Source organism: Chiloscyllium plagiosum, unplaced genomic scaffold (assembly GCF_037043375.1).
Source record: "Chiloscyllium plagiosum isolate Xiang-an unplaced genomic scaffold, Cpla_swu_hap1 HiC_scaffold_45, whole genome shotgun sequence".
NCBI lineage: Eukaryota > Metazoa > Chordata > Chondrichthyes > Orectolobiformes > Hemiscylliidae > Chiloscyllium > Chiloscyllium plagiosum.
Window position 1 is genome coordinate 7,680,078 of NW_028270183.1, and position 24,265 is coordinate 7,704,342.

The window sequence follows — 24,265 nt, forward strand, 5'->3', positions numbered from 1 at the left end:
TCAAAGACCATGTGGTGTGCAACCCTGGAGGGAAAATTCACGGGGTCATTCAAAAGGATTGTTTTCCCCGTCACCTTCTGTCAGCATCACAGAGATTGAAAATGGGGCAAGTAGAAAGTCATTCCGCTCAAAGTCAAGCATCATCCAATTGCGTGATGGGGTCTTTGGCTTTCCGATTGTGGTGGGAGTGCAGGGTGTCACCTGGGTGGAAGCATTGATTGCAAAACTGTGGGGCTAGAGTGGCTAGTCCTGGGATACAGCCTCCAGACACATACTTCATCAGGGTTGGCAACCCTTACTGGGGAGTTTAGGATGGTGGCTCAGATTCTGAAAATTAAGGTCAGACTTCACAGGAGTGCAACTTGGATTCATTTCTACAGCAGGAGAATTTGGACCTCTTTTTCATAAATGGCACATCCATTGGATTTTTACAAACATGACAGTGCTCCCTGATTATTGTGAGACTGTATGATGTATTAGCCATTCAGCCCATTGGATCTTCCAACAACAATGAAATCGTCACTGATATCATAATCTTCAGCTCCACTTTCCTGCCTTTCCCCTGACTGATTAAAAGTCTGTCCATCTCAGCCTTGAATATACTGAACAAGCCACCCTCTGGAGTGGCAAACTCCACATGCTCAAGCATCACTCTGTGGGATGAAGATATTTCTCCCACTTGATTAGATCTTGCATTTCTTGAGGGCAAGTCTTAGCTTGGAGCAGATGGTAAACAGCTGACTATGGGATTACAATGCATTATGCATCCCACTGAATCCTTGGAAATGAGTGCCATTAATTTGACCAAGAATGTTCCTACCCTTCGTCCGGATCTTCCTGTTGGTCCCAGAGGTCCTGGAATGCCTGGAGGTCCCTAGGAAAGAAAGAGAGGTCTGCATTTATATACAACCACAAAGGTAGTCCCCCAAAGGACGAAACAGTCTATACTGAAGTGCAGTCGCTGTTCTAAGGTACGAAATGCAAAGAAATTTGTGCACAGCATGATCCCACAATGCGAATTTTGTTTTGTTCCTTGATGATGTCTAATCCAGGAAGTAATTTCTGTCTTTGCTTCCACCTTGAGGGGGAGCAGTAAGGAGGCAGTCAAAGCACATTGCAGAAAAACCATACTGAAATACTAAGGGAAAAAACTCAATCAGATGGGCCACTTCCAACATCTTGACAATAACCAGGGCATTTGTTTGAATGATATGAACTGAGGAATAAATGAGCATTCTCCTGAATCATGGGAAGGGCGATAGCCTAGTGGTATTATTGCTGGACTGTTAATCCAGAGACCCCGGTAATGTTCAAGGGGAGCCAGGTTAAAATCCCACCATGGCAGATGTCAGAATTTAAATTCAATAAAAATCTGGAACTAAGAGTCTAATGATGACTACAAATCCGTTATCAATTGTTGGGAAGTTTGCGAATGACCTTTAAGGAAGGAAACTGTCATCCTCACCTGGTCTGGCCTACATATGACTCCAGACCCACAGCAATGTGGTTGACTCTTAATTGCCCTCTGGGCAATTAGGGATGGGCAATAAATGCTGGCCTAGCCCTTGTTCTGTAAATGAATTTTAAAAATCCTCTTGTTGGATTGAGTGCCTTGAGAGAGCAGATAAGATGGGATCTCATCCAAATGGTCATACCCTCTGACAATGCAGCACTCCCTCAGTGGGTATGACAGTGCTCAAGAGCTTTAACACCACTTGTTAAAGTTTTACTCTTCCTGTCTGCTATTCAGTTCTTCGATTTGTTCTTCAGCATCAAAGATGGGCAGTTAGGTGGATTGGCCATGCTAAATTGCCTCATGGAATCCAGGAGTGTGTAGGCTATATAGGTTAGCTGTGAAAAATGCAGGGTTACAGTGTTGGGTAGAGGGCTGATTCTTTGTGGGATGCTCTTCAGATGTAGACTTAATGGGCTGAATGACTTCTTTCCTCACTGTAGGGATGCAATCTTTCTCAAGATCTCCCCACATCCCACAGTCACTGTGGGAGTAAGGTACCTCTCACTGATCCACAACGTCACTCCACTATGTCCTCCTCCGGGTTGGACCCGCCCCAGTCAGTGGCTCTCACGCACCATGATCAATCACTAAGAACTGTTGGAGGACAAGCATTTACCTGTGGCCCCATCTCACCAGCGTCTCCTTTCTGACCTTCATTACCAGGGAGACCCTGTTGGGGGAGGGAGGGAGAAGTGAAACATTAAAAAGTTTGTCAGCCAATCCTGTTCTTCCCTGAGTACCCTGAAGGTATGCCCCCTCTTCACTGCAACAAGGCACTCAAGGATTACAGGAAATGCACTCATAATCTTCAATAGAAAAAGATTTTAGTGAAAAAAAGGGATGATAAAAAGCCATGTTATAGACTCATACAGCACGGAAACAGACCCTTCGGTCCAACCAGTCCACACCAACCATAATCCCAAACTAAACTAGTCCCACCTGCCTGCTCCTGGCCCATATCCCTCCAAACCTTTCCTATTCATGGACTTATCCAAATGTCCTTTAAATGCTGAAATTGTACTCACATCCACCACTTCCTCTGGACATTCATGCCACACACGGACCACTGTCTGTGTAAAAAATTGCTCCTCGTGGCTTTTTAAAATCTTTCTCCTTTCACCTTAAAAATACACCCACTCGTCTTGAAATCCCCCACCCTAGGGAAAACACCTTTGTCATTCACCTTATCTATACCCGTCATGATTTTATAAACCTCTGTAAAGTCACCCCCCCCAACCTCCTACTTTCCAGGGAAAAAACTCCCAGCCTATCCAGCCTCTCCTTATAACTCAAACCCTCCATCCTGGCATCATCCTGGTAAATATCTTCTGAACCCTCTCCAGCTTAGTAATATTCTGCCTTTAACTCCCTCCCTGCCTTTCATTGATGACCTCTGACCAACAAAAAGAAGGAAGTAGTTCCAGTCTTCATTTCCATCTCAGGCATAGAAAGAGTCCGTAAGGAATGGTAAAGTTGCTATAGCCTTTCCAGACCAAGGGGCTGCTCCCTCATGAGACAGAGGGAGGTGGCTGGTAGGGGTTAACCTGAGGGTCATCATGCCTCGGGCGAGGGGAGAGGTTGAGAAGGAGAGTCCTTCATGGTAACCTCAGCTGGTGTGGGATTTGAACCCACACAGTTACCGTCACTCTGTAAACCAGCCATCCAGCCAACTGAGTCTCGACCCTCTGGAGGGGAGCGGGCAAGCAGTAAGGGTTGGGTCGAAGGGTATGGGAGAAAAACAGACCGAAACGTGAAAAAACTCCCAACTTCAGACTTGAGCCAAAACAGCTGCTACTGACCTTGGAGTCGCTTGTGTGTTGTCCCTCTTTGCTGCTGACTAACACTCCCTAAACCTTTCCATTTCTAGACAAGACACCATCTCTCCATGTTAAACGTGATAAGGCTAGTTCCATTGAGGTCCCCACATGAGGGCAGGGGACTCATTGGCATGTATCCTCCTGCACCCCAAGTACTAACCAGAACCTTCGCTCACCCCTCTTCTTCCGACGTTTTGGGAAACGTGGAACATCGAATTACGGAAGGTGATGTCCTAGTGGTATTATCACTAGACTGTTAATCCAGGTTATGTTCTGGGGACCCGGGTTCGAATCCCGCTGTGGTAGATGGTGGAATTTGAATTCAATTTTTAAAAATGCCAAATTAAAAGTTTAATGATGACCGTGAATCGATTGTCAGAAAAACCCATCTGGTTCACTAATTTCCTTGAAGGAGGAAAACTGTCATCCTTACCCGGTCTGGCCTATATGTGACTCCAGACCCACAGCAATGTGGTCGACTCTTAACTGCCTTCTGGGGCAATTAGGGACGGGTAATAAATGCTGGCCCACCCACTGATGCCTGCATTGCATGAATGCATAAGTTTCAAAAAAAGATTCATCCCATGTTAGTCACCACATTATTATACCAACGGCAGCTTGGAGACTCCAATCTGTGGATGGATTTGGGGTTTCAGTGGGAGTAATGGGGCCACACTGACCCTTAGCCAGTCACTTCAGTGACCATCAGCAAGTGGCTGGACGCATGGTCAAAGAAGGGAGGAAGCCAATCAATGACGCTTCCCCCACCAGCCATCCAAATGTCTGGTACTCAAGTCCCATACGACCTTTACAACCCTGTGGGGCTCTGCTTGACCTCAAACACAGCAGCTCGCACCCCACCCACCACACCCAGGTGAGAAAGTGATGGGGGGCTGGGCGAGGTTGGGTCAGTAGATAAAGTATCAAGAAAACCCAAACACATTGAGTCGAACCAACCAGTTGGTCAACAGCATCTCCCAACCCAAAAGCCCAGTTGAAACAATGTCATGAGAGAGGACCCTCCCCCCCACTGTGTTAGCGCTGGAACTGCCTTTGCCCTGATCGGATCTCACACTCACCATCGGGCCAGATCTGCCTGTCAGTCCTATCGAACCGGGTGGGCCCTTCATCGCAAGCTAGGAAGCAAAACACAAGGGACAGTGTTAATTCCAAGCAGGCCGCTCCATGAAACCCAAGGGGGAGGGGATAGCCCGTGGGCAGAGTTTCCAGGGTTATAGGAAAGTCCGATAGGTTAGCTGTAGATAGCCCCATTTGTGAAGGAGCCAGGCATCAGGAGCAGAAGGTGGGCGCTAACCAACCCGCAGTAATCTCGTTAGCCGACGAGAACCACATTCCCACCACGTTCCGAAACAATTCGTTTGAAATTAATCATGTGGACGCATTGAAGGGGAAGTTGGGTAAACACGAGGGGCACAGCTAATGAGTTATAGTGCTGCAGACTGAGAGCATTAACACCAGTATAGACCAGATGGGCCAAACAGCCCATTTCTGGGAAAGGTTTCTCCATGACGTTTAAGACGTGAGAAACATGCTTGATACCTGTTTCGAACATTACAGCACAGTACAGGCCCTTTGGCCCTCAATGTTGCGCCGATCTGTGAAACCATTTTGAAGTCCGTCTATCCTACACTATTCCATTTTCATCCATATATTTATCCAATGACCATTTAAATGCTCTTAAAGTTGGTGAGTCTACTACTGTTACAGGCAGTGCATTCCACACCCCTACTACTCTCTGAGTAAAGAAACTACCTCTGACTTCTGTCCCATATCTATCACCCCTCAATTTAAAGCTATGTCCCTTCATGCCAGTCATCACCATTCGAAGGAAATGGCTCTCCCTGTCCACCCAATCTAACCCTCTGATTATCTTATATGTCTCAATTAAGTCACCTCTCAGCATTCTCCACTCTAGCGAAAACAGCCTCAAGTCCCTCAACCATTCCTCGCAAGACTTCCCCTCCATACCAGACAACATCTAAGCAAATCTCCTCTGGATTCTTTCCAATGCTTCTACATTTTCCTACAATGCCGTGACCAGAACCGTATGCAACCACACCACAGCGGTGACCAGGACTGCTGCAAGTGCAGCCACACCAGAGTGCTGTACAGCTGCAGCATGACCTCATGGCTCCAAAACTCAATCCCTCTACTAATAAAAGCTAACACACCATATAACTACTTTACAGCCCTATCAACCTGGTGACAACTTTCAGGGATCTAAGTACGTGGACACCGGGATCTCTCTGCTCATCTACACTACCAAGAATCTTACCATTAGCCCATACTCTGCATTCCTGTTACTCCTTCCAAAGTGAATCACCTCACACTTTTCTGCATTAAACTCCATTTGCCACCTCTCAGCCCAGCTCTACAGCTTATCTATGTCCCTCTGTAACCTACAACATCCTTCGGCATTATCCACAACTCTACCGACCATAGTGTCATCTGCAAATTTACTAACCCATCTTTCTACACCTTCATCCAGGTCACTTATAAAAATGACAAACAGCAGTGGACCCAAAACAGATCCTTGCGGTACAACACGAGTAACTGAACTCCACGAAGAACATTTCCCTTCAACCACGACCCTCTGTCTTCTTTCAGCTAGCCAACTTCTGATCCAAATCGCAAAATCACCCTCAATCCCATGCCTCCGTATTTTGTGTAGTAGACTATCGTGGGAAACCTTATCAAACGACTTACTGAAATCCATATACCCTCATCCATGTGTTTGGTCACCTTCTCGAAGAACTCAATAAGTTTGGTGAGGCACAATCTACCCTTCACAAAACCATGTTGACTATCCCTCACCAACTGATTCCTTTCGAGATGATTATAAAACCTATCTCTCAACTTTTTTCCAACACTTTACCCACAACCAAAATAATGAAGTTTGGTACTCCGTTTAAATTTCTTGACCTCAGCTTGAGGATGTTATTATGGAATTGAGTGAATTCCCTGGATCTGAGTATTGTTCATTGGAATATTATGAGCAGTAGGCCATTCAGCCCCTTGAAACTGTCCCAAAAGTCAACTGGACCTGAAATGATTGTGTCTGGGTTCTGTATATCCACGTCAAGATTAGATTAGATTCGATTACTTACAGTGTGGAAACAGGCTCTTTGGCCCAACAAGTCCACACCGACACTATGAAGAGCAACCCAATATCAAATCAATATTCTTTCAAATATTTTCTTATAGAACTCCTTCAGAGCTAAAGCTGGAGGGCTTGGTGAAGCTTGAGCTCAGAGACTGGCAGGTAATCGCTTACCCTTGCTTGTTGAAGGATGGACTGTGCCTGATATTCCTGGGGTGAAACAACTGGTCCCTTCACACCATCGCCTCCAAACTGGAACTGCAAATTAGATAGACAAAGCTGAAATCAAGAGCCCATGTGATTGATCCAATTCTGTAGTCTCAGCCAAACCTATTCGACTGGCTGAAAGCTGCAGGGTCAACCACTTCTGCTGGCCAGTTCCTGTTCACGCGCACTCGCTTTTTACCAGGCTATTCCATTGGATGTTCTCCCCCACCTTTCAGTGTAGCATTCTCTCCAATATCTTGCACTCTCCACATAACCTGCCACTGTATACCCATATAACCTGGAATTCTGACATCCTTTATGTTCTGCATATATCATCCTCGTCTGATATTTGTTACTTCTCGTGTAGCTCGTTATTCAGACACCCACCAACACTGCTGAAGCTCCCTCCCCAGGACCTGTTACTCTGTGTACCTCTCTCTCCCCGCTATGTTATTCTGTGTAACTCTCTCCCCAGTACCTGTTGCCCTGTGTAATGCTCTCCACAGTATCTGTTACCCTGTGTAACTCTCTCGCCAGTACATTATCCTGTGTAACTCTCTCCCCAGTACCTGTTACCCTGTGTAGCTCTGTAGCCAGCACCTGTTACCCTGTGTAACTCTCTCCCCACACCTGTTACCCTGTGTAACTCTCTCCCCAGTACCTGTTACCCTGTGCAGCTCTCTCTCCAGTACCTGTTATCCTGTGTAACTCTCCACAGTATCTGTTACCCTGTGTAACTCTCTCCCCAGTATGTTATTCTGTGTAGCTCTCCCCCCCAGTACCTGTTATCCTGTGTAGCTCTCTCCCCAGTACCTGTTGCCCTGTGTAACTCTCTCCACAGTATCTGTTACCCTGTGTAGCTCTCTCCCCAGTACCTGTTACCCTGTGTAGCTCTGTAGCCAGCACCTGTTACTCTGTAGCTCTCACCCCAGCACCTGTTACTCTGTAGCTCTCACCACAGTACCTGTTACCCTGTGTAACTCTCTCACCAGTACCTGTTACTCTGTGTAGCTCTCTCCCCAGTACCTGTTACTCTGTGTAACTCTCTCCCGATACGTTATTCTGTGTAGCTCTCGCCCCAGTACCTGTTACCCTGTGTAACTCTCTCCACAGTATCTGCTACCCTGTAGCTCTCACCACAGTGTCTGTTACCCTGTGTAGCTCTCTCCCCGGTACCTGTTACCCTGTGTAACTCTCTCCGCAGTACCTGTTGCCCTGTGTAGCTCTGTAGCCAGTATCTGTTACCTTTGTAACTCTCTCCCCAGTGCCTGTTGCCCTGTGTAACTCTCTCCCCAGTGCCTGTTACCCTGTGTAACTCTCTCCCCAGTACATTATTCTGTGTAACTCTCTCCCCAGTACCTGTTACCCTATGTAACTCTCTCCCCAGTACATTATTCTGTGTAACTCTCTCCCCAGTACCTGTTACCCTGTGTAACTCTCTCCCCAGTACATTATTCTGTGTAACTCTCTCCCCAGTGCCTGTTACCCTGTGTAACTCACTCCCCAGGACGTTGTTCTGTGTAACTCTCTCCCCAGTACCTGTCACCCTGTGTAACTCTCTCCCCAGTGCCTGTTACCCTGTGCAGCTCTCTCCTGTGTAACTCTCTCCCCAGTACCTGTCACCCTGTGTAACTCTCTCCCCAGTGCCTGTTACCCTGTGCAGCTCTCTCCCCAGTACCTATTGCCCTGTGTAACTCTCTCCCCAGTACCTATTGCCCTGTGTAACTCACTCCCCAGTACATGTTACCCTGTGTAACTCTCTCCCCAGTACCTGTTACCCTGTGTAACTCTCTCCCCAGTACCTATTGCCCTGTGTAACTCTCTCCCCAGTGCCTGTTACCCTGTGTAACTCTCTCCTGTGTAACTCACTCCCCAGTACATGTTACCCTGTGTAACTCGCTCCCCAATACGTTGTTCTGTGTAACTCTCTCCACAGTACCTGTTATCCTGTGTAGCTCTCTCCCCAGTACCTGTTACCCTGTGTAACCTCTCTCCACAGTACCTGTTATCCTGTGTAGCTCTCTCCCCAGTACCTGTTGCCCTGTGTAACTCTCTCCACAGTATCTGTTGCCCTGTGTAACTCTCTCCCCAGTACCTGTCACCCTGTGTAGCTCTGTAGCCAATACCTGTTACCCTGTGTAACTCTCTCCACAGTATCTGCTACCCTGTAGCTCTCACCACAGTATCTATTACCCTGTGTAGCTCTCTCCCCGATACCTGTTACCCTGTGTAGCTCACTCCCCGGTACCTGTTACCCTGTGTAACTCTGTAGCCAGTACCTGTTACCCTGTGTAACTCTCTCCCCGGTACCTGTTGCCCTGTGTAGCTCTGTAGCCAGTACCTGTTACCCTGTGTAACTCTCTCCCCGGTACCTGTTGCCCTGTGTAACTCTCTCCACAGTATCTGTTATCCTGTGTAACTCTCTCCCCAGTACCTGTTACTCTGTGTAGCTCTCTCCCCGGTACCTGTTGCCCTGTGTAACTCTCTCCCCAGTATCTGTTACCCTGTGTAACTCTCTCCCCAGTACCTGTGTAACTCTCTCCCCAGTACGTTACCCTGTGTAGCTCTCTCCCCATTACCTGTTGCCCTATGTAGCTCTGTAGCCAGTACCTGTTACCCTGTGTAACTCTCTCCCCAGTACCTGTTACCCTGTGTAGCTCTCTCCCCAGTACCTGTTACCCTGTGTAACCTCTCTCCCCAGTACATTATTCTGTGTAGCTCTCTCCCCAGTACCTGTTACCCTGTGTAACCTCTCTCCCCAGTACATTATTCTGTGTAGCTCTCTCCACAGTATCTGTTACCCTGTGTAGCTCTCTCCCCAGTACCTGTTACCCTGTGTAGCTCTCTCCACAGTATCTGTTACCCTGTGTAGCTCTCTCCCCAGTACCTGTTACCCTGTGTAGCTCTCTCCCCAGTACCTGTTACCCTGTGTAGCTCTCTCCCCAGTACCTGTTACCCTGTGTAGCTCTCTCTCCAGTACCTGTTACCCTGTGTAGCTTTCTCCCCAGTACCTGTTACCCTGTGTAACCTCTCTCCCCAGTACATTATTCTGTGTAACTCTCTCCCCAGTACCTGTTGCCCTATGTAGCTCTCTCCCCAGTATCTGTTACCCTGTGTAACCTCTCTCCCCAGTACATTATTCTGTGTATCTCTCTCCCCAGTACCTGTTACCCTGTGTAACCTCTCTCCCCAATACATTATTCTGTGTATCTCTCTCTCCAGTACCTGTTACCCTGTGTAACCTCTCTCCCCAGTACATTATTCTGTGTAGCTCTCTCTCCAGTACCTGTTGCCCTATGTAGCTCTCTCCCCAGTATCTGTTACCCTGTGTAACCTCTCTCCCCAGTACATTATTCTGTGTAGCTCTCTCTCCAGTACCTGTTAGTCTGTGTGGCTAGTCAGTTCTGAGGATGGCTCATTGAACCCGAAACGCTGATTTCTTGCCAGCTGATGCTGCCAGACCTGCTGAGCCATTTCTCTTTTTGTTTCTGATTTACACCATCCACAGTTCTTTCTCCAACGTAATACTCCCTTGTTAACATTGCAACATCTCCCTTTTCCTAAGGTATAATAATTCCTTTACTTCAAGTAAAATATCTTCCTTAATTCAGGTGAAATACAGTAACTCTCTTTTTTAAGTTGGAAATACACGGTGTTTTCAAAATAAGAGCCACTCAATCAGGGACACGGGGATATCCAAATCCACACCAATGTGAACAGCTCCCTCCCTCCCCCAGTCCCCTCAAAAACTGGCCCCTGACTGTGTTCTCTTTATCATGCCTCAGCGGACTGGACCCAGTCTCCCACGCTGTCAATCAACTTCAGCTTCAGCAGAGCCAAAAACCAAACACTCTCCCAGTCGAGATTGGTTCGTCAATATCTGCAGCTGATTTCATGATGCTCTTTCAGTTGGAAAGAAGTGTCTGCCCTCCAGCCGGTCATTCCTTTTGAAGTCCGCAGGCAGCATCACGGTGAGCCGTTTAAGCTGGGCAGCTGAGGTTCAATTCTCAGCTGTCCGAAAGCAGTTTCTCACCGTATCTCACCTGGGTTACTTTCCACTCAGTTGCCAGGCACAACATCGGAGCTTGGCACAGGAGGGAAAACACTGATCATTGTCAGACAGGAACAGCTCAGGTCAGTACATTACGCACCATCGCAGGACAGTAAGCCGATATAAGAACGATAACTCAGTCACAATAAGGAAATGAAGAAATGTGACCCAGAGGAGGCTATTAAAGTTCCCTTGAGCCTGTACGAGTCTCTCAACCACGTCTTGATCGCCCTTCTCCAACTCCATCCCATCTTCAGTTCTCTTAGGTCGTGGATCGCAATCCTCAATACACTCAGTAACTGAGCGACCCAGAGGTACAAGATTCCAAACATTCACAGCTTTCTGCAGGAGGCCATTTCTCCTCATCACATTCCCGACTTCTTGAGCAGAGACTCCAACACCTCGTGCTAGAATCTCCAGTCAAGGGAGATAGTCTCTCAGCAACAAACAAGGCCACGCTAAGGAAATTCAGCATTGTCCACAAGGACTTTTACCCATTTTTATAGATGAAACGTAGAAAGCGTCCTATCCAGATGCATCTCAGCTTGGTACGGTGAATACTGTTCCAAAAACAACGAGAAACTGCAGAGAGTGGTGAACACAGCCCTGTCCATCACACAAACCAGCCTCCCATCCACTAACTCCACCTACACTCCCCACTGCCTCAGGAAAGCAGCCAACATCATCACAGACCCCTCCCATCCCAGTTACACTCTCTTCCATCAGGCAGAAGATATAAAAGTTTGAAAACATGCACCAACCGATTTAAGAACAGCTTCTTTCCCGCTGTTATCAGACTTGTGTATGGAGCTCTCATACATTAGAGTTGGTCTTTCTCTGTACTTTCTTTGTAGCTGTACTTTTGCTAAAGACCCAGCTAACCACAGGAGGACTTCATCCTTCTTCAGGCCCAGCCTGTTTACCATAAAGTAATCCGGAAAGGGTCTGTCTGTTCCTCACATAACAAAACTGGCAACGCAGTATTCTAGAAGTCCCTCCCTAAAACAGCATTGCGCATGGTTCGCCACGAATTGGACCGCAGCAGTTCAAGAAGGCAGCTCACCACCATCTTCTCAAGGGGAAACTAGGGATGGGCAATAAATGCTGACCCAGCCAGTGATACCCACATCCCATGGATAAAGAAAAGAAAAATTTAAAGGAGATAAAATCTGAAGAGTTGTGGGGTGAGGGCAAGAATGTGGAATAACAGGATGGCTCTTGCTAAGAGTCTTTACTAGTCAAAGGGACAGAATGGCCTCCTGTACAATTCCACAGTCAATTCCATAACATAAAGGGATTCGCAGTCTTCATGCGTCACTAGCTGGGCCCTACATTTCCTCATTGTCCTGGAGGAGGTGATGGTGAGCTGCCTACACGAACTGCTGCAGTCCAGCTCATGCAGTTGCCTGATGCGGTGGCGATCCACAGGTTTTTCAGAGTTAATCCTTCAAATAAATTGTTGAAACAAACTCACCGGCAACATCAGCATGGTCCCAGGAGGGCCCTGTATTCCATCAACTCCGGGGAGACCAGGGCGTCCAGGTGGACCCTGCGTTTGGAGAGAGAGAGAGAGAGAAGCAGATATCAGAGAAAGGCATCTATCAGAAGGAGAAGCCATGTTAACGATGAGTAAAGTCAGGTACAGGCATGTTAACAGCACGTGAGCTTATGGCCAGAGGGAAATGGGGCCGATACTATGCTGACATCTTTCACACACTTCATACCTGTCAGAGAGCAAGATTAAAATCTTAGCTTCTCATCAATCGAGGACAGTTCAGCATTCTCTGTGTGTAATAACATTCCTGCTCAGACACCGAGACTGGGTGAGAGCGACAGATTAGTGCCTGCAGGGTTGGAGGGAGATGGCGGCCTGTGGTGACGGCAGGACAGTCAAGGTTCATGAACCAGCTGGTGTAACCTGTCCATCAGAGGAGACCATCTCTGATATTCTCCTGTTCCCTAGATGCTGCCTGACCTGCTGCGCTTTTCCAGCAACACATTTCCATCTCTGATATTCTCCTGTTCCCTAGATGCTGCCTGACCTGCTGCGCTTTTCCAGCAACACATTTCCATCTCTGATATTCTCCTGTTCCCTAGATGCTGCCTGACCTGCTGCGCTTTTCCAGCAACACATTTCCATCTCTGATATTCTCCTGTTCCCTAGATGCTGCCTGACCTGCTGCGCTTTTCCAGCAACACATTTCCATCTCTGATATTCTCCTGTTCCCTAGATGCTGCCTGACCTGCTGCGCTTTTCCAGCAACACATTTCCATCTCTGATATTCTCCTGTTCCCTAGATGCTGCCTGACCTGCTGCGCTTTTCCAGCAACACATTTCCATCTCTGATATTCTCCTGTTCCCTAGATGCTGCCTGACCTGCTGCGCTTTTCCAGCAACACATTTCCATCTCTGATCTCCAGCATCTGCAGACCTCACTTTCTCATCAGAGGAGACCATCCACCAGGCTACAGCTCATGGCATTGAGCGGGGCAAATAAGGGTAATCAATCCAGGGGGCAGAACAGTGGGCACTCAAGAATGGCAGGCACTAGAGAACAACGGGCACTTGAGAATGGTGGGCACTCAGGAACAGCAGGTACTCAAGAACGGCGGGCACTCGAGAATGTCGGGCACTCGAGAACGGCAGGTACTTGAGAACAGTGGGCATTCGAGAACAGCAGATACTCGAGAACGGCGGGTACTCGAGAATGGTAGGCATTCGAGAACAGCAGGTACTCGAGAACAGCAGGTACTCAAGAACAACAGGTACTCGAGAACGGCGGGTATTTGAGAATGGCAAGCACTCAAGAACGGCGGGTATTCATGATTGGCAGATACTTAAGAACGATGGGGATTTGAAAATGTCAGGTACTTGAGAATGGCGGGTACTCGAGAACGGCAGAGATTCAGGAATGGCATGCACTTGGGAAAGCGGGCACTTCAGAATGACCAGTAGTTAGGAATAGTGGGCACTCAAGAATGGCGGCACTCGGGAACAGCAGGTACTCGAGAATGGCGGGTATTCGATAATGGCAGGAACTCAAGGTTGGTGGCTATGTAAGAACAGTGGGTGCTCGAGAATAACAGGCTTAAGTGGGAGATACTTCTCCTCAGCAGGGAGGAGACACAAACACTCCCCGGAATGGGTCAGCTGGACAACACAAGATCAGAGCCAACTCCACGGGAAATGAACTAACATCAGAAGGTCAGACACTGATGGACAGTGTGAAAATACCACAGGGTCAGGATATGATAGACAGTGTATAAGTGCCACAGGGTCATGAGCTGATAGACAGTGTGTAAATACCACAGGGTCTGGAGCTGATGGATAGTGTGTAAATACCACAGGGTCAGGAGCCGATGGACAGTGTGTAAGTACCACATGGTCAGGATGTGATAGACAGTGTGTAAATACCATAGGGTCAGGAGTTGATAGACAGTGTGTAAATACCATAGGGTCAGGAGCTGATAGACAGTGTGTAAATACCACAGGGTCAGGAACAGATAGACAGTGTGTAAATACCACAGGGTCAGGAGCTGATAGACAATGTGTAAATACCACAGGGTCAGGAGCTGATAGGCAGTGTGTAAATACCACAGGGTCAGGAACAGATAGACAGTGTGTAAATACCACAGGGTCAGGAGCTGATAGACAGTGTGTAAGTACCACATGGTCAGGATGTGATAGACAGTGTGTAAATACCATAGGGTCAGGAGTTGATAGACAGTGTGTAAATACCATAGGGTCAGGAGCTGATAGACAGTGTGTAAATACCACAGGGTCAGGAGCTGATAGACAGTGTGTAAATACCACAAGGTCAGGAGCTGATGGACAGCGTATAAATACCATAGGGTCAGGATGTGATGGACAGTGTGTAAATACAACAGGGTCAGGAGCTGATGGACAGTGTGTAAATACCACAGGGTCAGTGTGTGATAGACAGTGTGTAAATACCACAGGGTCAGGAGCTTATAGACAGTGTGTAAATACCACAGGGTCAGGAGCTGATAGACTGTGTGGAAATACCACAGGGTCAGGACTTGATAGACAGTGTGTAAATACCACAAGGTCAGGATGTGATAGACAGTGTGTAAATACCACAGGGTCAGGATGTGATAGACAGTGTGTAAATACCACAGGGTCAGGAGTTGACAGACAGTGTGTAAATACCACAGGGTCAGGAGCTGATAGACAGTGTGTAAATACCACAGGGTCTGGAGCTGATGGATAGTGTGTAAATACCACAGGGTCAGGAGCCGATGGACAGTGTGTAAATACCACAGGGTCAGGATGTGATAGACAGTGTGTGAATACCACAGGGTCAGGATGTGATAGACAGTGTGTAAATACCACAGGGTCAAGATGTGATAGACAGTGTGTAAATACCACAAGGTCAGGATGTGATAGAAAGTGTGGAAATACCACAGGGTCAGGAGTTGATAGACAGTGTGTAAATACCACAGGGTCAGGATGTGAGAGACTGTGTAAATACCACAGGGTCAGGAGCTGATAGGCAGTGTGTAAATACCACAGGGTCAGGAGCTGATAGACAGTGTGTAAATACCACAGGGTCTGGAGCTGATGGATAGTGTGTAAATACCACAGGGTCAGGAGCCGATGGACAGTGTGTAAATACCACAGGGTCAGGATGTGATAGACAGTGTGTAAATACCACAGGGTCAGGATGTGATAGACAGTGTGTGAATACCACAGGGTCAGGATGTGATAGACAGTGTGTGAATACCACAGGGTCAGGATGTGATAGACAGTGTGTAAATACCACAGGGTCAGGATGTGATAGACAGTGTGTAAATACCACAAGGTCAAGATGTGATAGACAGTGTGTAAATACCACAGGGTCAGGATGTGATAGACAGTGTGTGAATACCACAGGGTCAGGATGTGATAGACAGTGTGTAAATACCACAAGGTCAGGACTTGATAGACAGTGTGTAAATACCACAGGGTCAGGATGTGACAGACAGTGTGTACATACCACAGGGTCAGGATGTGATAGACTGTGTGTAAATACGGCAGGGTCAGGAGCTGATAGGCAGTGTGTAAATACCACAGGGTCAGGATATGATAGACAGTGTATAAGTGCCACAGGGTCATGAGCTGATAGACAGTGTGTAAATACCACAGGGTCTGGAGCTGATGGATAGTGTGTAAATACCACAGGGTCAGAAGCCGATGGACAGTGTGTAAATACCACAGGGTCAGGATACGATAGACAGTGTATAAGTGCCACAGGGTCAGGATGTGATAGACAGTGTGTAAATACCACAGGGTCAGGAGCTGATGGACAGTGTCTAAATACCACAGGGTCAGTGTGTGATAGACAGTGTGTAAATACCACAGGGTCAGGAGCAGATAGACAGTGCATAAATACCACAGAGTCATGTTGGATAGACAGTGTGTAAATACCACAGGGTCAGGAGCTGATAGACAGTGTGTAAATACCATAGGGTCAGGAGCTGATAGACAGTGTGTAAATACCACATGGTCAGGATGTGATAGACAGTGTGTAAATACCATAGGGTCAGGAGTTGATAGACAGTGTGTAAATACCATAGGGTCAGGAGCTGATAGACAGTGTGTAAATACCACAGGGTCAGGAGCTGATAGACAGTGTGTAAATACCACAGAGTCTGGAGCTGATGGACAGTGTGTAAATACCACAGGGTCAGTGTGTGAAAGACATTGTGTAAATACCACAGGGTCAGGAGCAGATAGACAGTGTGTAAATACCACAGGGTCAGGAGCTGATAGACAGTGTGTAAATACCACAGGGTCAGGAGCTGATAGACAGTGTGTAAATACCACAGGGTCAGGAGCTGATAGACAGTGTGTAAATACCACATGGTCAGGAGCTGATAGACAGTGTGTAAATACCACATGGTCAGGAGCTGATAGACAGTGTGTAAATACCACAGGGTCAGGAGCTGATAGACAGTGTGTAAATACCACAGGGTCAGGAGCTGATAGACAGTGTGTAAATACCACAGGGTCAGGAGCTGATAGACAGTGTGTAAATACCACATGGTCAGGATGTGATAGACAGTGTGTAAATACCACAGGGTCAGGAGTTGATAGACAGTGTGTAAATACCACAGGGTCAGGATGTGATGGACAGTGTGTAAATACCACAGGGTCAGGAGCTGATAGACAGTGTGTAAATACCACATGGTCAGGAGCTGATAGACAGTGTGTAAATACCACAGGGTCAGGAGCTGATAGACAGTGTGTAAATACCACATGGTCAGGATGTGATAGACAGTGTGTAAATACCACAGGGTCAGGAGTTGATAGACAGTGTGTAAATACCACAGAGTCATGTTGGATAGACAGTGTGTAAATACCACAGGGTCAGGAGCTTATAGACAGTGTGTAAATACCACAGGGTCAGGAGTTGATAGACAGTGTGTACATACCACAGGGTCAGGAGCTTATAGACAGTGTGTACATACCACAGGGTCAGGAGTTGATAGACAGTGTGTAAATACCACAGGGTCAGGAGTTGATAGACAGTGTGTAAATACCACAGGGTCAGGAGTTGATAGACAGTGTGTAAATACCACAGGGTCAGGAGCTGATGGACAGTGTGTAAATACCACAGGGTCAGGAGTTGATAGACAGTGTGTAAATACCACAGGGTCAGGAGCTTATAGACAGTGTGTACATACCACAGGGTCAGGAGCTTATAGACAGTGTGTACATACCACAGGGTCAGGAGTTGATAGACAGTGTGTAAATACCACAGGGTCAGGAGCTTATAGACAGTGTGTAAATACCACAGGGTCAGGAGCTTATAGACAGTGTGTACATACCACAGGGTCAGGACTTGATAGACAGTGTGTAAATACCACAGGGTCAGGACTTGATAGACAGTGTGTAAATACCACAGGGTCAGGAGTTGATAGACAGTGTGTAAATACCACAGGGTCAGGAGTTGATAGACAGTGTGTAAATACCACAGGGTCAGGAGCTTATAGACAGTGTGTACATACCACAGGGTCAGGAGCTTATAGACAGTGTGTACATACCACAGGGTCAGGAGTTGATAGACAGTGTGTAAATACCACAGGGTCAGGAGTTGATAGACAGTGTGTAAATACCACAGGGTCAGGAGCTGATGGACAGTGTGTACATACCACAGGGTCAGGAGCTTATAGACAGTGTGTACATACCACAGGGTCAGGAGCTTATAGACAGTGTGTAAATACCACAAGGTCAGGAGCTGATGGACAGCGTATAAATACCATAGGGTCAGGATGTGATGGACAGTGTGTAAATACCACGGGGTCAGGAGCTGATAGACAGTGTGTAAATACCACAGGGTCTGGAGCTGATGGACAGTGTGTAAATACCACAGGGTCAGTGTGTGATAGACAGTGTATAAATACCACAGGGTCAGGACTTGATAGACTGTGTGTAAATACCACAGGGTCAGGAGCTGATAGGCAGTGTGTAAATACCACAGGGTCAGGAGCTGATGGACAGCGTATAAATACCATAGGGTCAGGATGTGATGGACAGTGTGTAAATACCACGGGGTCAGGAGCTGATAGACAGTGTGTAAATACCACAAGGTCAGGAGCTGATGGACAGCGTATAAATACCATAGGGTCAGGATGTGATGGACAGTGTGTAAATACCACGGGGTCAGGAGCTGATAGACAGTGTGTAAATACCACAGGGTCTGGAGCTGATGGACAGTGTGTAAATACCACAGGGTCAGGAGTTGATAGACAGTGTGTAAATACCACAGGGTCAGGACTTGATAGACTGTGTGTAAATACCACAGGGTCAGGAGCTGATAGGCAGTGTGTAAATACCACAGGGTCAGGAGCTGATAGACAGTGTGTAAATACCACAGGGTCTGGAGCTGATGGATAGTGTGTAAATACCACAGGGTCAGGAGCCGATGGACAGTGTGTAAATACCACAGGGTCAGGATGTGATAGACAGTGTGTGAATACCACAGGGTCAGGATGTGATAGACAGTGTGTGAATACCACAGGGTCAGGATGTGATAGACAGTGTGTAAATACCACAGGGTCAAGATGTGATAGACAGTGTGTAAATACCACAAGGTCAGGATGTGATAGAAAGTGTGTAAATACCACAGGGTCAGGATGTGAGAGACTGTGTAAATACCACAGGGTCAGGAGTTGATAGACAGTGTGTAAATACCACAGGGTCAGGAGCTGATAGACAGTGTGTAAATACCACAGGGTCAGGAGCTGATAGACAGTGTGTAAATACCACAGGGTCAGGAGCCGATGGACAGCGTGTAAATACCACAGGGTCAGGATGTGATAGACAGTGTGTGAATACCACAGGGTCAGGATGTGATAGACAGTGTGTGAATACCACAGGGTCAGGATGTGATAGACAGTGTGTAAATACCACAGGGTCAGGATGTGATAGACAGTGTGTGAATACCACAGGGTCAGGATGTGATAGACAGTGTGTGAATACCACAGGGTCAGGATGTGATAGACAGTGTGTAAATACCACAGGGTCAGGATGTGATAGACAGTGTGTAAATACCACAAGGTCAGGATGTGATAGACAGTGTGTAAATACCACAGGGTCAGGATGTGATAGACAGTGTGTGAATACCACAGGATCAGGATGTGATAGACAGTGTGTAAATACCACAAGGTCAGGACTTGATAGACAGTGTGTAAATACCACAGGGTCAGGATGTGACAGACAGTGTGTACATACCACAGGGTCAGGATGTGATAGACTGTGTGTAAATACGGCAGGGTCAGGAGCTGATAGGCAGTGTGTAAATACCACAGGGTCAGGATATGATAGACAGTGTATAAGTGCCACAGGGTCATGAGCTGATAGACAGTGTGTAAATACCACAGGGTCAGGATATGATAGACAGTGTATAAGTGCCACAGGGTCATGAGCTGATAGACAGTGTGTAAATACCACAGGGTCAGGATATGATAGACAGTGTATAAGTGCCACAGGGTCATGAGCTGATAGACAGTGTGTAAATACCACAGGGTCTGGAGCTGATGGATAGTGTGTAAATACCACAGGGTCAGAAGCCGATGGACAGTGTGTAAATACCACAGGGTCAGGATACGATAGACAGTGTATAAGTGCCACAGGGTCAGGATGTGATAGACAGTGTGTAAATACCACAGGGTCAGGAGCTGATGGACAGTGTCTAAATACCACAGGGTCAGTGTGTGATAGACAGTGTGTAAATACCACAGGGTCAGGAGCTGATAGACAGTGTGTAAATACCACATGGTCAGGATGTGATAGACAGTGTGTAAATACCATAGGGTCAGGAGTTGATAGACAGTGTGTAAATACCATAGGGTCAGGAGCTGATAGACAGTGTGTAAATACCACAGGGTCAGGAGCTGATAGACAGTGTATACATACCACAGGGTCAGGAGCTTATAGACAGTGTGTAAATACCACAGAGTCTGGAGCTGATGGACAGTGTGTAAATACCACAGGGTCAGTGTGTGAAAGACATTGTGTAAATACCACAGGGTCAGGAGCAGATAGACAGTGTGTAAATACCACAGGGTCAGGAGCTGATAGACAGTGTGTAAATACCACAGAGTCATGTTGGATAGACAGTGTGTAAATACCACAGGGTCAGGAGCTGATAGACAGTGTGTAAATACCATAGGGTCAGGAGTTGATAGACAGTGTGTAAATACCACAGGGTCAGGAGCTGATAGACAGTGTGTAAATACCACAGAGTCATGTTGGATAGACAGTGTGTAAATACCACAGGGTCAGGAGCTGATAGACAGTGTGTAAATACCATAGGGTCAGGAGTTGATAGACAGTGTGTAAATACCACAGGGTCAGGAGCTGATAGACAGTGTGTAAATACCACAGAGTCATGTTGGATAGACAGTGTGTAAATACCACAGGGTCAGGAGTTGATAGACAGTATGTAAATACCTTAGGGTCAGGAGCTGATGGACAGTGTGTACATACCACAGGGTCAGGAGCTTATAGACAGTGTGTACATACCACAGGGTCAGGAGCTTATAGACAGTGTGTAAATACCACAAGGTCAGGAGCTGATGGACAGCGTATAAATACCATAGGGTCAGGATGTGATGGACAGTGTGTAAATACCACGGGGTCAGGAGCTGATAGACAGTGTCTAAATACCACAGGGTCAGGAGTTGATAGACAGTGTGTAAATACCACAGGGTCAGGACTTGATAGACTGTGTGTAAATACCACAGGGTCAGGAGTTGATAGACAGTGTGTTAATACCACAAGGTCAGGATGTGATAGACAATGTGTAAATACCACAGGGTCAGGAGCTTATAGACAGTGTGTAAATACCACAGGGTCAGAATGTGTTAGACAGTGTGTAAATAGCACAGGGTCAGGAGCTGATAGACAGTGTGTAAATACCACAGGGTCAGAATGTGTTAGACAGTGTGTAAATAGCACAGGGTCAGGAGCTGATGGACAGTGTGTAAATACCACAGGGTCAAGATGTGATAGAAACTTTGTAAATACCACAGGGTCAGGAGTTGATAGACAGTGTGTAAATACCACAGGGTCAGGATGTGATAGACTGTGTAAATACCACAGGGTCAGGACTTGATAGACAGTGTGTAAATACCACAGGGTCAGGAGCTGATGGACAGTGTGTAAATACCACAGGGTCAGGAGCTGCTAGACAGTGTGTAAATACCACAAGGTCAGGATGTGATAGACAGTGTGTAAATACCACAGGGTCAGGTGTTGATAGACAGTGTGTAAATACCAGAGGGTCAGGATGTGATAGACTTTGTAAACACCACAGGGTCAGGAGCTGATAGACAGTGTGTAAATACCACAAGGTCAGGAGCTGATAGACACTGTGTAAATACCACAGGGTCAGGATGTGATAGACAGTGTGTAAATACCACAGGGTCAGGATGTGTTAGACAGTGTGTAAATAGCACAGGGTCAGGAGCTGATGGACAGTGTGTAAATACCACAGGGTCAAGATGTGATAGGCAGTGTGTAAATACCACAAGGTCAGGATGTGATAGACAGTGTGTAAATACCACAGGGTCAGGAGCTGATAGACAGTGTGTAAATACCACAAGGACAGGATGTGATAGAAAGTGTGTAAATACCACAGGGTCAGGACTTGATAGACAGTGTGTAAATACCACAGGGTCAGTGTGTGATAGACAGTGTGTAAATACCACAGGGTCAGGACTTGATAGACAGTGTGTAAATACCACAGGGTCAGGATGTGATAGACAGTGTGTAAATACCACAGGGTCAGGACTTGATAGACAGTGTGTAAATAACACAGGGTCAGGAGCTGATAGACAGTGTGTAAATACCACAGGGTCAGGATGTGTTAGACAGTGTGTAAATAGCACAGGGTCAGGAGCTGATGGACAGTGTGTAAATACCACAGGGTCAAGATGTGATAGACAGTGTGTAAATACCACAGGGTCAAGATGTGATAGACAGTGTGTAAATACCACAGGGTCAGGATGTGATAGACAGTGTGTAAATACCACAGGGTCAGGATGTGATAGACAGTGTGTAAATACCACAAGGTCAGGATGTGATAGACAGTGTGTAAATACCACAGGGTCAGGATGTGATAGACAGTGTGTGAATACCACAGGGTCATGATGTGATGCACAGTGTGTAATTACCACAGGGTCAGGAGCTGATGGACAGTGTGTAAATACCACAGGGTCAGGATTTGATAGACAGTGTGTAAATACCACAAGGTCAGGATGTGATAGACAGTGTGTAAGTACCACAGGGTCAGGAGCTGATAAGACAGTGTGTAAATACCACAAGGTCAGGATGTGATAGACATTGTGTAAATACCACAGGGTCAGGGGATGATAGACAGTGTGTAATTACCACAGGGTCAGGAGCTGATAGGCAGTGTGTAAATACTACAGGGTCAGGATGTGATTGACAGTGTATAAATACCACAGGGTCAGGATTTGATAGACAGTGTGTAATTATCACAGGGTCAGGAGTTGATAGACAGTGTGTGAATACCACAGGGTCAGGAGCTGATAGACAGTGTGTGAATACCACAGGGTCAGGATGTGATGGACAGTGTGTAAATACCACAGGGTCAGGAGCTGATAGACAGTGTGTAAATACCACAGGGTCAGGAGCTGATAGACAGTGTGTAAATACCACAGGGTCAGGAGTTGATAGACAGTGTGTAAATACCACAGGGTCAGGAGCTGATAGACAGTGTGTAAATACCACAGGGTCAGGATGTGTTAGTGTGGAAATAACCCAGAGATTGGAACATGGAGAATCTCTCAGGACTGAATGATTATTCTTCTGGAGTTCAAAGGAAATCGCTGTAAAGATGAAAAGCATGCAAGAATCTCTCAGGAACAGGAGTTCAGCCATGAAGCTTATCACTGTACCTGCACAGAGATTCTCAATCGGGTTCACTGCAATGTACCCAGTCATGAGCAAAGTTTCTCTAAAACATGCTGCTGAAAGATACATTTTCCTTCCCTTCTCTGAAATTGGCAGCTCTACCTTCATAGCCTGGGGGTCAGGACAATGCAAACCACATGTCTCCAATTCAGGGAAGACCACTGGTGTCATACAAGAGCAAATCCTCTTCCCTCGACCTGTCGGAGCAATTTTCCAGGACATGAGACAACCGTCACCTAACTCATCTTTCTCTCCTCAACCCTCACAAACCCAATTGGGACACCTATTGGAGGCAGAATTGTATTTCACGTGAGGGTCCCTGGCTTTTTTAATTGAGAGAACCATCCCTCCCCATCATAATAAAAACCCTAACAAAAGGCACACGCCGATAAGGTCTGGGGGCTACAGTTTGGACAGCTGAATGGGCAGCATATGTGTGTGTGTCTTCCATGCACAGGGACTGGAGCCAAAATGTGCATTTTCAATTAACACAAAAACAGAGCCCTGGAGGAAAGCAGTATGGGATTTGGAATCTGCCAAACACCTGAGAACCTTTAAGGATTTGGAAAGAACAATGAGTTTTCCAGGCAACGGTTATGGGTCATTGAGATGATAGGGTGCATCAGGAAGGGTTGACACATTTGGTTTGATACTTGATTTGTATGAATTAGCCACGTCTGTGCTGCTTTTCCACCTCCTCAGCCCATTCCCCACATACCCCGGCATTTTCTGACGCGATGTTTGTTCAAAGTTCAGGAGCTGGCGGCCGGCAGGATTCATGTGATCTGGTTCCCGGGCAACCTGTCCTCGAAGTGCCCACCTTTTATCTCCTGCTATCATGGCCAGACGCGGCTCAGTCCAAGACTGAGCTGCAATAAAGGATGAGCAAAGTCTGCAAATGCTGAGTTCTTGGTGGGGATGGGGACGATCTTAATGCAGAGGAGGTGTGCTGCAGGGGAATGCTACCAATGGAGGGAGACAAGAAACAATGCATTGATGTTGAGCCAAAGGATTTTCCACATGCTTGGAATTCTCCAAAGCTTGTTTGGGTTCAGCTCCAACAATCGAGAAGCTCAAGACCATCCAGAAGAAGGGAGCCCATTTCGTT

General features: G+C 46.9%; 1 protein-coding gene across 1 annotated transcript in view; it reads right to left on the bottom strand.

Annotated features, from left to right (window-relative positions):
• LOC122552376 (uncharacterized) overlaps positions 1–24,265 on the bottom strand; it is a 372,305-nt gene that overhangs the window by 220,309 nt on the left and 127,731 nt on the right. Inside the window, exons 12-16 of the mRNA XM_087983386.1 lie at positions 12,187–12,261; positions 6,629–6,712; positions 4,413–4,469; positions 2,133–2,186; positions 821–874 (exon numbers count right to left, since the gene is read on the bottom strand). Of these exons, the coding sequence (XP_087839512.1) occupies positions 821–874; positions 2,133–2,186; positions 4,413–4,469; positions 6,629–6,712; positions 12,187–12,261 (324 nt within the window). The remainder of the gene's footprint in view (positions 1–820; positions 875–2,132; positions 2,187–4,412; positions 4,470–6,628; positions 6,713–12,186; positions 12,262–24,265) is intronic.